This window comes from Oryctolagus cuniculus, chromosome 10, assembly GCF_051225735.1.
Source record: "Oryctolagus cuniculus isolate XC-2025 breed Fujian yellow rabbit chromosome 10, ASM5122573v1, whole genome shotgun sequence".
NCBI classification, from domain to species: Eukaryota; Metazoa; Chordata; class Mammalia; order Lagomorpha; family Leporidae; genus Oryctolagus; species Oryctolagus cuniculus.
The window spans coordinates 97,444,085-97,460,685 of NC_142876.1; the positions used below are offsets into that span (position 1 = coordinate 97,444,085).

Here is a 16,601-nt window from a genome sequence, read left to right on the forward strand (position 1 = left end):
TGCCACGTCACAGTGCCTAGGTTGGAGTCCCAGCTCCACTCCCAAGCCCAGCTTCCTACTAACATACACCCACAGAGGTGGCAGGTGATGGCTCAACTATGTGGGTCCCTGTCACACACGGGGGAGACCCCAGTTGAGCTTCTCGGCCCTGGCCATGGCAGGCATTTGGGGCATGCACCACCAGACGTGTGGTCTCTATTTCTCTGTCTTTTAAATATGTAAATTTTTAAAAGACTGTACTGCCTTTTTTTTTTTAAGAGATTTATTTACTTATTTGAAAGTCAAAGTTACAGAGAAAGAGATAAAGACAGAGAAAGAGATCTTCCATCTGCTGATTCACTCCCCAGATGGCCGCAATGGCCAGGGCTGGGCCAGGCCAAAGCCAGGAGCTTCTTCAGGGTCTCCCACATGAGTGGCAGGAGCCCAAGCACCTGGGCAGTCCTCTGCTGCTTTTCCCAGGCCACGAGCAGGGAAGCACGAGTGGAAGTGGAGCGGCTGGGACTTGAACCAATGTCCATATGGGACACTGGTGTCACAGGTGGCGGCTTTACCTACTAGGACACAATGGCAGTCCCTAAAATAAATTATTAAAGAACAAGCCACCCCTGGCTTCCACCCCAGAACTAAGCAGTGCCTTAGGGGGCGGAAGCACTTAGGCCCCCAGGTGAGTGTAACGGACAGCCAGAGCTGGGCACCACAGACGCAGCAAGTGGCATCAGGCGGTGAGAGGGACAGGGGACATGTGTCCTCAAGTGCTTGATTTGATGCCTGCTCTCTGACAGAGAGACGCAGCAAGCTAGAAATGAACTTGAAGGCTCAGAAGGCGGTGCTACCTTATCTCCAGAGTGAACGAGGCCACGGCTTTGTTTTCCCTGAACGCTGGCGAAGCTTAAAGTTTCTGCACAGAAAAGCACAGGGCTACGGTCCCCAAAGGGGACCCCCGCCTGAGGCTGCGTGGCCATCGAGCAGGGACTTCAGAACACTGCGCCTCCCACACGACTGTCACCACAGTCCGATGACAGCGGCAGAGCTGACTGCTCCCTGCCAGGGGCACACGTAATCCCCGCAACAGCCCCGTGGGTTGCGATCTTTATCCCCTTAATGCAGACAAGGCCAAGTGGGGCTCAGATTCGTTGGGCAGCTTGCCTAATACTGCAGTCCAAATTCCCAGTCACAAAACTCAGCTGCGGCCAATTCCAGAGACAGGGGCATCAAAGTCCCCTGGGGGCCAAGTCCTTACCTCTTGTGAGCTCAGGGACACCTGGTGTAGTGAATAGCTCTGAGACACTCCCCCCACCACCACCACCTACCACCAACCGTGGCTCCTGTGGGCTGAGGCTTAACCCTCAGTAAGGGTTGCTACTCATACTGTCACTTAACTCCTCAGCGTTGGGGTGCGGTGGTATAGCATGTGTGCTGGATCTCACACACCCAGGGAGGATTCTGACACCGGCAACACCCTCACTTCTACTGCCTGCTGGTGGGGTCCGGGGACCCGGCACGTGCGTGCGGTCAGCCCTTGAGACCTTCCCCAGTGGTTTCCACTGGCAGCAAGGATAGACGGCCTCAGCCAGCTCCAACAGGGCTGCCAAGGGCTGCCCTCAGCGAGGTTCCCCTCTTCCTCATCAGGTGAGAGCTGGGGCTCTCTGCTGAAGTCAGTTCCATCTCAACACGGCTCTCCCAGCCTAGGGTTTATGTCTCTATTTAAAGCCCTAATCATCGAGGCTCTGGAAATCTGATGACTCGAGAAGCGCCGTGAGCCTCGCTCCACAGGAAACCCCAGCACCTGGTAAAATGAGCCGGATAAAGAACACGGGCACACAGAGCTGTTTGCTGTTCTGGCTCAAACATTAAGCCAGCTCATCATTTTGAGTCACGTGTCAGTGTGCACAGCTGAAACCATCATGCTGATGTTCCAAAGATTCAGGGCAGGTTCTTTGCAGACCATGGCAGGATACAGGAGGTGGGGAGCCCTCAGGACCACCAGAAGACACTGCCCACCTCCAGTGAAAATCCCTGTCTCAATCACAGGCCATGAAAACAACTCCACCACAATGCCACTGGCAGCACTCGAGTGGGAATATCTGGGCTTTTCTAGAAGCAGGACAATGAAGAGACAGAAAAGCCACAGCCCGGCAAGAGGGCCACACTCAGCTCCCTAGGGTACACAACCGGGAAAAGTGGCTGCACCATTTCTGGTTTACAAAGAACACACTGTGTCCTGGGCTCAGAGGGGTGAAGCAGATGGCCCGAGGGGCTCCAAAGGTCAGTATCTGATCTCCTGGCTGCACATGGAAAGCCAAAAAGCTGGGTAGGCGCCCGCACGCTGCACCTGGACAGTTTGTCCAAGGCAATACCGCAGATGCAGGAGCCCCGCAAGGGCCATGGGCATTCAGGCCGGCCCCCTCGCCCAAGGGGAGCTGTATGCAAGTTGTGCCCACGCCCTGCTTACATCTCATCAGCCGGAGACCCGTCCCTAAGTCGGAACTGAAACGGATGTGCATTTACACAAACTCTGACCGCACGTCTCATGCACGCCATCAGTTCTAGAACGCGTCCCATATTATGCCAGTCTTCAGGTGCTGAAACCCTGGTCCCTTCCTGAGCAGGGCGGGATCTGCACTCTGCCAGCCCCCAGGAGCACACAGGCTTGGGTCAGCGGTAAGCACCCTCCACAGCAGGAAGCCTTCCCCCCAGCAGTCCCAGGCCCGGGGACACATGGATGCCATCTCAGTCCAAGGTGCCTTCCACCGAGGACCCCCAGCCTGGGCTTCCAGAGGCCCCGCACTTTGATGTTCACACCCTGTGTGCTTGGCCCAAACGCCTCCTCCCTGAGCCTGGCCCCTTTCCACCTCCAGCCCCTCCTCCCGCCATCCTCTTGGGAGACACTGGTTCTCCACACTCAGCAGTCATCCCTCACATCCCTCCATCCTGAAAATGCACCCCCAGCCCTGTCCCACATCCTCCGCCCAGCCGCCGCAGCACAGCTGCCTCCCTGTGCACCCTGCATGGAGTCCACAGCAGGCCTGCACCTCCCCAAAAGGAGCAAATCACAGCACGCCAGGCAGCCATTCGGCATCTTCTACAAGGTGGGGTTAACTCGGCTTCCCAGGCCTCTCAACAGACACATGCCCTCAAGGTGCGTGTCCGGTCCTCCTACCAGCTACTCTAGATTTGAAACAGATCACAAGCGTCTCAGTTGAATGCACCACTGGCTCTCAAATTCCACTTGCACCTGGGGTGCACAGGCCCCAGGGAAGGCTGCCAGCACCTCTATGGGAAAAGTCGAAGGCAAAAGCCACATCAGGGTGGACAGAGGCCATTAGTGCAGTGGCCGTTGGAACAGCAGGCCTCGCTTCCTGCAGAACAGGCCCACGGTGGCCAGTGTCACAGTGTGGGGTACTGAGCAGGTGCCCAGAATGGAGAACCAGCTTCTTCCCAGCCCCTGAAGGGCACAGCACAGGTAGAAGCCACCTCGAGAAGCCTCAAGGTTGAGGGAAACCCTGTTCTACAGATTCTCATCCCCTAGCACTGCTCACATGGAAATGAGGGGAGCCACAGTCTCGCCCTGGCTGGGCTACCGAGGACACATGTCAGCCTCCTTCCTCAGTGGGAAAAGGCTGACAGCGGGTCTGACCAACCCTCCCCAACCATAAAGCCACCTTACTAAATACAACGCTAAGCCCCAAACCTCAGGCAGAAACCCAGGGCTTGCATGCCAGTACTTGTTCCCTCTGGGACAGGTACAGGTGGAAGGGAGCAGGTGGCTGGGATGAGGCTGTGCCACCCGTAGCCTGGGTCGGAGCCCCTGTTGCTGGGGTCTGTTCGGTTGGGAGCAGAGGGGGCAGCACCTACTGTTTCGTTTGCCTTCCTCTCCTCCTTCCTCCTCGTTCTCGGGATCGATGTCTTCAGCCTGGGTGATCCAATCCAAGTAGCCCTTGAGGTCCTCCTCTAGCTGCTGCTTCTCTCGAAGCTTCTGGAAATCTCCCCGAGCTTTCGCCTTCTCTCTTTCTTTGGAGAATTCTCTGAGGGAGGCCAAGAGCAGAGGCACATGTCAGCGCATCCCCAGGAACCCACGTCAGGCGCCGTCTACCCTGCGGCACATGGTCTGGCAGCAGGACACACGGAGCCAAGGACAGCTACGGCAGCACAGCAACAGAAGCCACACACGTGGACAGGACAGAGCAGTGTCTTCCTAAGCAAGACCACAGGTGCAGAGGTGCGGAGGCCACAGCAACACACATGCATCGTTTCTTAGGGAAGACAGTGACACCCCGAAGTCCGCACCACAAGTACCTTGTGCTGCTGTGGCGAGCCCTGGGCATTCCCGCCGGGGGCCCCAACTCAGGGGAGGCCCGCAGACACCCAGCATCGAAGGGGCTCACGTGGGCCAAGCTATGCTCACAGAGAGCACCAAGCTAAACACTTGGCTTTGCCAAGGGCCCGGAGCAGGCAGAGGCTCCCTTCCTGGTGCCCACGCAAGCCTCCCCTCCCCACCGCCTGTGGGTTCAGGTGGAGCAGTGGATAGGGTCGGCGTAGACCCACTCGCAGCCCAGCCCTCCCCTCCCAGTCAGGAACCTCTTGCCATGATCTCTTCCTTAGACAAGGTGCCACGACTTGTTGCCCATTTATGGGAACACCTGCCCTGGAGCGGCTTTGGCAGACATGAACATGTGCACGCTGTCAGCCGAGTACCTTCTAGGTGAGCAATCCTGTACTGCGCAGCCCTACAGACCCCGACGCTGGCTCAGGCAAGCTTGCGGGTCAGGTGGACGATTATGTAGTTTTTGTAGATGCGGAACCACCTGCATTTCCAACCGTGAATTGTCACAGGAGCCAAGATGTGCGAGCTGGTGAGTCGGCAAGCACAACCGCGAAGCGGCTAGGAAGGCAGGTGCGGCTCTGGGCAGGACGGCTTCCCCACCAGACCCAAGGTTCCCAGGCAGCAGCCTCGATCTCCCACCACCTGCTTGCCGGTTCAAAGCCTCCACATCTCCTCTTCAGGGGCCTGGCGAACTTGACGCAGGTGACAAACTGGGAAATGACCAGCTTTCGTCAAGCTAAGCCTCATTCTCCCTCAACTCCAAGCCATCCAGGAGCAGAACAAACAGGGGGACACCGATGCTTTGGGTAAGAAGACTCACCAAGGTAGCACCCACTGTCCACGAGGAGAGAGGATCCCCCTCCTCCATCATCCCACCTTTCAGCTCCCCTGCAGCCCACCTTTGGCTCTGAGGCCCTCTGCCCTCCACCCCTGGGACACAAGGATGGAGGCAGACGGCTTACAGAGGAGCAGAGGTTACGGGACAGCAGACACGCACGCTCCTCCCCAGCCCCGAAGACTCCCGCTCTCCAGGAGCACACACGCTCCCATCTCAAACAAGCAGGTACCTGCGGGGCAGTGTTCCATTGCTCACCCAAACCACGCCCCCAGAACGGGTCAGGATTTGCAGACCAACTCAGCTTCCTGAGCTATGGAAGACATGGGACTCGGCCCTGGTCAAGGCATGACTCTCCATTCTGAAAAGGCCGCACTCCATGCAGAATCAGATCCCCGGGCGACAGCAGCAGGTCTCCCGGCGTCATGCGGCCTCGGCAGAATGCAGGAGGTAGCCTGGTTGCAGAGTGCAAGTGGACTTCCAGTCTGCCACTCGCCAGATGGCACATCCTCCGCGTGCCCTGGCATGGGCTCAGCACGCCACGTGTAGCTCGTCACACACAAACACGCCCTTCCAAGTCTGCACATCTATCTGCTAGACACTTTTGAGAAAAATAGTTTATGCACTTTCACACTGGAAACGTAAGACCCTTGTCTAATAAGCTGGATTCTGGATGTTGCAAAGTAGGTATCAAGGCAAAAGTGAAACTTCAACATGACCAAAATTCCTGAGAACAAAATACCCTGGTTCTTTATGTTCTGGTTTAAGGCATACCATCCTAAAGCAGTCATTGAAGTCCATACAACAAAGCCCCTCTGAACCAATCTCTAGCACTTCTGAATGGCCTTGGACTCAATGGCACATAAGCAGTGATTCGTACAGACGTGAGATTTACGAGGGGCAGTGGAGGAAGGGGACAGGCAGGTGGCGGCTGCGTGATGGACCCAGGTGCCCACAGGGCCCTTCTACAAGGCTCTGGGCTCCAGGCCTGGCTCTGCCCCTAACCTTGCCTGAGCTTTGCAAACAGACAGTGTCTATTGCCTGCTCTACGACTTCATGGGGGTTAAACATGACATCCGGTGAGAAGATGCTTTGACAAACACATAGCGCTACACCAATGTGAAGTTCCAGTGTGAGGGTTTAGTTGTTTCCAGAGAGAAATACAAAAAGGCTAAAGGAACCACTTGCTCAGAAACCAGAGAGAACCCAGGACAGCTCTGCACAGGTTCTACGCTGCTGCGATCCCATCAGGATCAGGACACCCTGGGAAGGACGCACGGATCCCAGGTCTCAGAGGGAGTGCGATGGAGCAGCGAACACACACAAACCCTGGGCTGCTGTCCGCTCAGTTGAAGGTATCCTGCTTGCACCGTACCCAGCCCTTCTTCCTGAAATCTTACCCAAAAGCCACAGCTTTCAGGATGATGAAAAAGTGGCTCCACTTTGCGTAAGAGAAGGCATTCCAGGCTAAAAAGCCCGAGACTAAGAGACTGGGTAAGGTTCACAACTACGTAAATCTACATGACAAAGATACTGGTAAAAACAGCAGACTTTTGCAAGTGAACAAAAAAAAAAAATCTCCAATAATTACTATACGCTGGGAGCCTACCTGCTCCAGATCCAGTTTTTGTTTATGGCATGGCTGATAAAAAATAACAATAAAGATACCTCAGCAGTGCCTGGAGAAGACGGCACATGTTGTAGGCTGCCCTTCCCACACGGAAGAAGGGGAAATAAAGAACATGTGTATTCCTGCAGGACGCGTCTGAAGGTCAGAGGCGGGGACGCACAGGGGGGACAGGACCGACCAACAGCACTCCGCCAGGGCAGCCTCTGCTACACTAGTGTTCTTCACATTCAAAGTGCCTAAATCTCACCAACGAGAATGGGGTGGAGGGAAGAGCCCCCTAAAGAGAAAGTGAGCTGAAACAATGGGATCTGCCCGGACCACCATGAATACCGCTGGGTTTGAATAGGACGCGGGCTCTGAGCTCTTGCAGATGCTTGAACCCAGAGTCATGAGTAGTGGGACTAAGAGGGTGGAAATTCAATACACTGGTGACGTTTAGAGGGGGCCTAGGTGGCCAGGGCTGTGGAGGGGGGAATCCTTGTAAGAAGACTGTTACAAAAGCTGTATTTGCCTGTCCCCGCCCCCTTTCTGAGTCCTTCCTCCCTCTGCTCACGCTCAGCCATTTCCACCAGTTGCCCTCACCACAAGCCAAACCAGTGAGGTCATCCAGTCTTGAAGCTGACGCTCAAAACCATGAGCGAAATAAACCTAGTCTCTTCATAAAGTTAACTCTCCTTAGGTGTTTCACTATAGCAGCAGAAAGCTGAGCAGTACAAACACCATCGGCCTCCTCAAAGAGAAAGACAAAACTAAGTGCAGCCGTGTTCTTGGCATGGGCAGGACTGGCAGGGAGAGCTGCAGATGAAAGCGCTGAACTCCTTTTACTCCTTCTTGTTTTCCCCCACAGTGTATGGATGAGACGATTCTGAAACTCTTTTCCATACATTACAGGACGTAATTAATGAGTAATGTGTCAGCGGTGTTGGGAGCCAGAGTTCTCACTGTGGAGGGCGAGACAGAAACCTGGGGTTGAAGAAGACTACAAAGCATCCTCCGAGGGTGGACTGGATCTGGACACACAGGTGCAGACTCAGGATTTCCAAAAGTTGTCTGTTTTAAAGTCTGACTTCCAATTCTGATGTCCTATATTTCTTTCTCCTCCCTAAGTCAAAATACCCATGTTGGCAGAGGACGTGATGTTGTACATGGAAAATCTCAACACTCTACCAAAAAGCTGTTAGGACTGATGAGCCAGTTCAGTAAAGTTGCAGGTTAAAATAAAAACATACAAAAAACTGTAATTTTTAAAAAATACACTGATGATGAAATTGCCAACATAGAAATCAAAAAAAGAAACCCCCTTCATAAAGGCCACACAAAATTTAATATTTAGGAATAAATTGAACCAAATAAGTGAAAGAACTCTAACAATTAAAATTATAAAACACTAATGAAAGAAATTATGTAGGACACACACACATAAAAATGGAAAGAGATTCCCTGCTCATGGATTAGAACAATTAACACAATTAAAATGTCTATACTACCTAAAACAATCTATAGATTCAACGTAATCCCTTATTAAAATACCAATGACATCTTTTACAAAATTAGAAAAAACAATCCTAAAATTCATATGGAATCACAAAAGACCAAAATTAGCTAAAGCAATCCTGAGCAAAAAACAAACAAAAAAATCCTGCTGGAAGCATTGTAATACCTGGCTTCAAAGCATAGTACAAAGCTATGGTAATTAAAACAGTATGATACTGGCATAAAAACCAACAGAGATCAGTGGAACAGAACAGAGAGCCCAGAAATTAATCCACACACATACAGCCAAGTGATTTTTGACAAAAGTGCCCAGACCACACACTGGAGAACAGGTAATCTCTTTAATAAATTGAACTAGCAAAACTGGAGGTACATATGCAGAAAATAAAAGTAGATCACTACATCTCACCATACACAAAAATCAACTCCAGAGGGATCAAAGACCTATATTTAAGACCTGATACTACGAAGCTACCGGAAGAAAATGTACGGGAAAACACTCCAAGACATTGGTAGGTGACAACTTCTTGGATGAGATCTCAAAAGCCCAGTAAACAAAAGTAAAACTGGGCAAATGGGACTGTATCATGCTCAGAAGATGCACATAAAGGAAACTCATTGACAAAGGATTAATGTCTGGAATGCATTAGCAACTCAAAAACCTCAACAAAAAACAACCAATCCCATCAAGAAATGGGCAAAGGACCTGAACAAATAGTTCTCAAAAGAAGAAATACAATGGCCAACACAAATACATGAGCAAACATGCTCAGCATCTATCCATACATGCGTATATCTGTACTTATTCAATGGATTATTATTCAACTGTCGGAACAATGGAATTCTACTGGTTCCATCAGAACGGATGCAACCAGAAGACATCATGATGAGTGAAATAAGCTGGACTCTGAGACACAAACACCCCGTGTCCTGCTTTACATGTGGGAGCTACAGTTAAACAGATCAAAAACAAAAACAGAAATCATTGTATCAGTATTGCTGTAGATACAGTTTTGACAAGTTTTGTTTTACATCTTTGTCAAACAAATGGTTAAGAATAGTATAGTTTTAATGATCCATGATGGTTTTTAAAATTTACTGCATATGAGTGAAATTCACAAATCTTCATTTGAATATTGTTTATAGTCTGTCTTTGCCTATCTTCCTGTTGAACTATAGTCTTTACTTTTTACTTAATAAACTCTTCATTTAGTGGAACAGTAAGCCTTTGACTGTAACGTAAATTAGAAATGTTAACTCAAAAGTGGAAGGAAGGAAGGGAGGGAGATGGGGGGAAGAAAAAGGGAGGAGGAGGGAGGGAAGGAAGTATCATAATATTATCAGAATTATATCTGTGGACTACATTAAACCTGTTTTCTCTATACTAAAATAAATAACCAGAAAAGTCTCATTTCTGATGTGTGATTTTTGAAAAATGCTGATGCAGGAGTATATGTATCAAATTAGGTTTGTGTGTATATGAGAGTACTTCAGAAAGTTCATGGAAACTTCAATGAAAAGATAAGCTTATTTTGTTGCAAAAAGGTTTTGCAATCCATGCACACAAGGGATGTTCACACTCATGGAGCATGTGCATTATGAACAAAGTATACATGATGGGGACATGCCACAAGGACACAGGAGCTGGAGAAGCATCTCCTGGCTGGTCAAATCCAAGAGCTGAGCACCAAAATGACAACGGACACAGTGAATTATAAACTGTTTTTTAAAATTCAGCCTATACATCTTATGGATGCATTTGCTAACAAATGAAAAAGCAAATGAGACAAATGTTAACAATAGCTGAATTGGGGCAAAGGGTGTATGGATTATTCACTGTGCTATTATTCTTGCAGCTGTTCTGTATATTTGAAATTATTTCCAAATAGGAAAAAAATTCAAGTGCTTGGGGAATGTGTCCGCACAAACCAAACACAAATGCGTTTTGGCTCACCAGCCAGACGGCAACCTGCTTGCAGGAGCAAACAACCCTGCACATTTCCTTATGTATTGCTTCCCTGTCGCTCGCTCCAGGAAGAGTGGGTGCAAGCAAACTCACAGGACGAAGTGAGGCCCACTCCTTCCCAGGGCAGGGTGCACCCCTCCGGGAGGTAAAGGCCACACTGACCAAGCTGGACGTGCTGTGTGCCGTGACCTCCACTGCCAGCCGCCCACTTGTCTTACCCTAGCAGGCCTCATGTCGAGGATTTTCTGCCTCTATGTCATCGGAAAGCTTTCCCTTTTTCCCCCTTTCAAAGGACCAATTGCTCAGTAAGGAATCTTCCTGACAGTCCAACAGGGCAGCTACCAAGGTACCTGATGGGCCACTCTGTGCACATCTGCCTCCCCGCTCCTCCCCCTGGGATTCAGGCTTCAATCACCCTCCTCACAGATGATCCCTGTTCTTCTGGGGACGACTCTCAGTGCCTCCATCCACAGAATCCCGTCCCCCTGAACAGCTTTCTCCCGGCTTTGAACTAGAAAGCTCACCTTCCCAAGTCCAGCTCACAGCTGTGGTTTTAGTGGCACAGCCCCAGGCTACTCATGCCAATGTGTGCTGCGCGCCTCTCGGTCACCAGGGTGCTATAGTCACCGAGCACCCGCCGAGACACAGACATCAGAGTGTCTCCTACCTTCCACGTCCTCTTCAACATTGTGGCTCGACTGCTCAGCCCCGCTCCTCACTGCAGAGTGCCTGGTCGGGGCGGGGGTAGGGGGCTGCTGCTTCCCTCGTCAGATGGAAATTGAGGCCCAGACAGGCTAAGTACAGGAGCCCACGTAGCCTGGCTCCACCCTCGCTGGCACCTCACTGACACAGGCAGACAGGGGGCTGGGAACGAGGACTGAACACAGGTACAGATGGTCTGGGAGAGGCCTTCAACGCAAAACATAGGAACGTGGGCTGCTTCCTTGCTGACAGCAGGGAATCGAGAGAAGTTTGGTAGGAGAGAGGCACCGTCAACTTTGAGGGACAGGTGCCGTGTGTCAAGGGGAGACAAAAATAAGGGGAAAAGGGTGGTGAGGGTGGAAGGCGTTCAGCACACTCTGGGCGGTGGGTCAGACTTAACATCAATAAAAATGTAGTCAAAGACAACAGAGTTATCATCAAGTCCCCCCACTTTCTCACACTTCCATTTGGAAAAATCCCCGTGAAGCTCTCCACCACTGAACCCCAGCCAAACTGACCCCAAGGTCACTGTCAACTCTGCCCTCTTCACTGGCACACCAGTGTCACCTCAGCCCCTAAGGGCTATCGTCTCAGGGCCAGGTGATGCCCCGCCGCCCTGCAAACATTCCCTGTGCTCAACAGGGACTGACAGGGTCCTCCAAGCGTCTTTACTTCTGCTCACATCCTCGGTGTCAGCTAGGCTGGCGCAGCCAATCACAAAGCCAGCTCTGAGGCCCTGCAAGGCACGGTCACTGGTTCTATGCCAGGGGCCCGGCCAACGGTGTAAGTGGGGGTGAACCAGGCTCCACTTGGACTCATCCCCCTGCCCACAGGCGGGTTCACGAGTGGACACCCGTCTCTCGGCACTGGGGAGGCGCAGGTGGGACAGAAAGCTTCGCTCAGCGTAACACCATGGTCTAGTTTTCTTCCAGAGTCCAAGCCAGAAACAGGGACAGGAGACGGTGGCTGTCCTGCTCATCTCCCCACCTGCTGGAAGCAGCCCTGCAGGGACAGACGCCCCGATGACGGTTCTCCTGCGCCTGCGTACACACACCATGCCCTGCAGAGCGCCCCTTCCCCCAGGCCTGACGTTCCCCAGAGATTCACAAGCCCAACGTGGCAAGCCCGGGAAGCCCTGGCTCAGCCAGCACCACTGTGGGGAGTGCCCAGAGCCTGCAGTGAGCCCTGTACCCGAACGGCAGTACAGACCCAATGTGACAGCCACAAGTGCACAGGGATGACACACAGCATGCACGGCCAAGTGCGATTTCTCAAATGCCCATGAAATACATCGGGCACTGGATCATCCTGATTTACAGACAGGGCTGATTTCCAGGGCCATGACGCTATTTGTTTTAAACAGACTCAGATAAATAAAGCTTGGACAGAGTGAACACTTGGGTATCTGCACTCATACACCACCCCCCGCCCCATCCCCCTAACAAGGACCACCAGCATCACTGGGACTCAGAAACCCACCATACAGCAGCCCTCACAGAGACACGGAAAAAGGGCAAGCTGCAGAAGCAGCTGCCCATGGTCACTGGAGGCTTGCCTTCCTTATGTCTAAATTATTTCCCCAACGCAGACTGAAAAGAAGTGAAACAGAGTGAAAAAGTGTATTTTCATGGTCAATTTTTTGGAAACCACATAGATTCAGTTTCTGTTTCAGGAGACTAGACATTTTGCAAAAATAAAAAAAATAATAAAGTCTTGTTTCACAATCAAAACCAATTCTTAATTGGTGGCTCTTGTGTAGTTCAGAGTTCATCAAAATCACATTTTCCCCAGTTTTCTCTCAACCAGGAGAACTCAGAAATGGCTCAAGGATGCTTTCTCTGCCCCAGACAAGTAGGCCAGGACAGGAGAGGGAACATGGATGGCACCCTGACCAGCAAGTCAAAATGTCTACACGGAGGGGAAGCAAGCTGATCGGTGACCTGGGAGGCCGCATGAGGTGTGGGCCACTGAGGGGAGGGTGGGCGCCTCCCGAGGGTCAAAGGCACAAGAGGAAGCTGCAGGACCCTCCTCATGCATAAACTCATGAGGACGCAGAGGCGTGCTGTCATCAACCCACAGCACCGCTATCCTGGGAATCACTCCTGTGCAGACCCCACCGTGACCCCCTGCGTGCCGGGATCCAGAGCCTCCTGCCTCTTCCCTGCTAGCTCGAGGTTGGGGGTGTCGTGTGGGACCTTCTCCGGGCGATGCTCTCCCTCTTCCCCGTCCTTGATGCTTCCACTGGCAGGAGAGCTGGCGCAGGGCTTTAAATAGAACACGGTTCCCATCTTTTGGGAAGATGCACCGTTTGCAGAGTAGGAGTTCCCTAGCTTGTAATGGCTGGGTTGAGCTGACTGCCATCAACACAACCCAGGGATTAGCAGCGGAGCCGTCTGCACAGGCCACGCCTTGGCCACCATGCACATGTGGCCCACCTGGGCAAGGGCAGCGGCTGTCAGGCCTTCCTGGATCTCTCCTGGCTCCTTTCTGACCCCTTCCCCCTTGAATTACACTCTCACCATCCTAAGCTCACTCACTGGCCCCAGGGCAGGGATCCCTCTTTCAGCTGGAGGCTGCTGTGGGGGCTGCCCTGCCTGCACCTGTACTACCCCTCCAGATGCCATCCTGCACACTGACGTCCCTCTAACTGTCCCCACAGTCCCCTGGGTTAGCAGAGTCCTGCTTCTGCAGAATTTTCTCCTCTGCTCTGAAACTGGTTCTTTAATATTCTCTGTCACACACCAGCCTGTAAGCTCTGTGGAGATGGGTGGCGTCTGTCTCATCTTTCTATTCTGCCTCTTTACTACAATCCCTGGCTGTCAGATTGGCCAAATAAATGAAGAAATCCTTTTATAAGCACAGGATTTACATTAACGACGCTCAGATGATCTAAGACCTGAATGCTTGGACTCCGCATTGGATGTATTAGGCCACAAGTGCCCACCTAACTTTCCATCCCCTGAAACTACACCATTAATGCCAATAAGAAAAACTGACCAATAGAACAAGAACCCTGCAAAAGTCTAATACATACATACGCCCAAAAATAAATTAACCTGGGCATCTTAAAGGGAAATATTCTTTCCTGGTTCGCTCTCTCCTTGTTGAAGGACAGAGGAACAGCTCTCTCTGTGAAAGGTTTGTTTCCATGGTTACCAGAGACATTCCAATACTTCTAAACAGAAAATTTCTCGCTAGGATGAGAATCCAGGCAGGTTGCATGCTGAAAGTTAACAAACTTTGTTTCAATCTTATTTATTTTTTTCTGGAAAACACGGAAGTAGTCTTCAAAAACATGGGTTGTCTTTTCTGATCTCACTTTCTCTAAACTCAGTGCATCAATCAAATGATCCAGACCAGGTTCACCGTGTATTTCTGCATCAGGCTTCAGACATCGTTATTGAGGAAGAAACACACTTTGCTAGATTTGTCAGATTTGGGTTTTCAAAGTGAAGAAGGAAAATGTGTACCTGAAGTCTGACTCAGGAGGGTGGCAGAACCATTAAAGATAAACATGTGTGAAGGCACCAGGGACCCCAGGATGTGCCCTACTTACATGCTAACACGGTGTGCCGTGGCCAGCTAGACTGCCTGGCGAGCACACGGGGCTGCATGTGCTGCTCAGGGAGCCCCTGGTGTGCAGGAGGTTCCTTCTGCAATACAGCAAAGTGGCCCCCAAGGACAGGGCTGGAATTGAGCCCCCTGCTCTGTTCTCATGGGTCACATCCAAGACAAACAGCCCGGGGAGCTACACGGAGAGGGGTCAGCATTCCTCCCCCTCTAAAGGACATGCTGGGTGGACAGGGCCTTCTCTGAGCTCTCTGACAGCTGGGGGAAGGCAAGGGCACATAGGGACGGCTTGGTCCAGAGAGCCCTGCCCTCCAATCACAGGACCCAGAGGGCCACTTGACCTGGGATCGGACTTGTGAAACCTGTCTCTCTGAAGCCTCGGTAGCCCACTGCTCCGCACTGCTTCGAACAAACTCCCAACCCAGCCTGAAGAACAGAGCAGCTCATGATGCTGCAGTCCAGCAGGGGGTCTGCATGGATGGGACCCTGCCCCAGACACAGAAGGCATGTCCCACTGACAAAGGCAGGCAATGAGAGCTCTGGAGACAGACCTAGGTCTCGTTCCTAGCTTAGCTACTGCTGGCTGTGTAACCCCGAGAAAACTGGTAAACCTCTCTGAACCTGGATCCCCTGCTGTGTAAAACTGAGGCAAAGAGCACTCACTTCATGATGGCAACAGAGAAGATGAATGACATACACTAAACAAAGCACCTAGCCCAGTGCCTAGCAGCTACCTCCTCGCTTCCACGCTAAAACAACCATAAGCAATAAAGACAAACTCTCTCGCCCCCTCCATAGCCCAAATTTGACCATCAAGTCCACAGATCTCTCCCTGTAATGGCGGTGGACTGGCCTCAACCACCACCCACATCTACACCTTCCTTTGCACCTCCACCTCTGCACCCCAGCCCAGACTCCATTGTTGCACCACTGTGGTCACCAGCCCCCAGGATCTCACACCACGCCCCTCACCCTGGGAAGCGCAGCTTGACCTTCCAGGTGCAGCTCGCGACCAGCCCCTTGCTTCCAACACCTTGACAGCTTAAAGGAAACACCTGCCTCACTCAGCAGATGCTCCCAGTCTTGCACTGTGCCCTCCCCTGCCGCTCAAGTCACTCTTGCTAGCTCTGACCGCAGGGCACCAGGCCTCGCCGTCCTCAGCACTTGTTGGCAGCGGCAACGTGCCCTCCTTTATCTATCATTCCTATAAATCATGTCCGCCCTGCAATGCCCAGCCAGAGCCTGGCTTCCTCAGGGGAGCCCTCCCTGACTGCCAACCTTCCACTGCACTCCAAGGGCATGCTGGTAGGGACACATTTGATGCTAACACACACTTGACTCACAGCTGAAGAGGGAGCGGGTGCAGCTGCCAGAACCCACACAGGGCCCTGGAATTCCCTGCCATGCCTCTGTGAGCCAGCTGACAAGTGACAGCTGATGACTCAAGGACGGGTGGGCCTTTGGGGACAGCGTCCCTGTGGGCACGTGGGGTGGCATCACCCAGAATCAGAATCCTTCTGATGCCAAAGGCTGCAAAGTCCCAGATGCTCGGGGGCCCCAAAGGTGTCAGCAGACAGCTTAAACTAAGATTTATTTTTCAGCAGACTTTCAAAATGAAGGACTTTGGAGCGATTAATGCTTTATCCCTGAATCCAAACCTAACTCTCATGTGACAGTCAGACTTAAAGAATCTAGGCTAATGCTCCAAGTGCTTCTCCCGGTCTCAGAAAGATACGGGGCCCCAGAGACAAGCACTAGCAAGTGAGTGTTCAGACTACAAGTAAGAAGGCTTTGCCAACTCTCAGAAATGAACTTTTAGAAGGAGACCACAGAGGGGCTCATGCAGAACACCCCGCACATTCAGAAAGCTCTTTCTGTTTGCAAAGTCCCTTCCCAACCATTTCACTCTGGAGCTCAGGCCAGCTCTGTGACAGCCAACACAGAGCACACAGGGTTGGCCGATTTTAGGGACGAGCCACACTTCACTTCTCACTCTGTGCTCTTCCCAATACAATCACAGCAACTATCAATCCCCTGGGCCAATCGAGCTCCTGCAGACCAGGGTGGGCCCCAGACCCCA

General features: G+C 51.9%; 1 protein-coding gene across 30 annotated transcripts in view; it reads right to left on the reverse strand.

The window, feature by feature from the left end:
- Positions 1–16,601, reverse strand: part of CACNA1D (calcium voltage-gated channel subunit alpha1 D) — a 332,447-nt gene that overhangs the window by 99,782 nt on the left and 216,064 nt on the right. For all 30 annotated transcript variants that reach the window (XR_016214300.1, XR_016214299.1, XR_016214302.1 and 27 more), the window contains exon 9: positions 3,856–4,025. Coding sequence is in view for 26 of the 30 variants with exons in the window: in XM_089305533.1 (XP_089161659.1) it covers positions 3,856–4,025 (170 nt within the window). In the remaining 4 variants the exon portion in view is untranslated. The remainder of the gene's footprint in view (positions 1–3,855; positions 4,026–16,601) is intronic.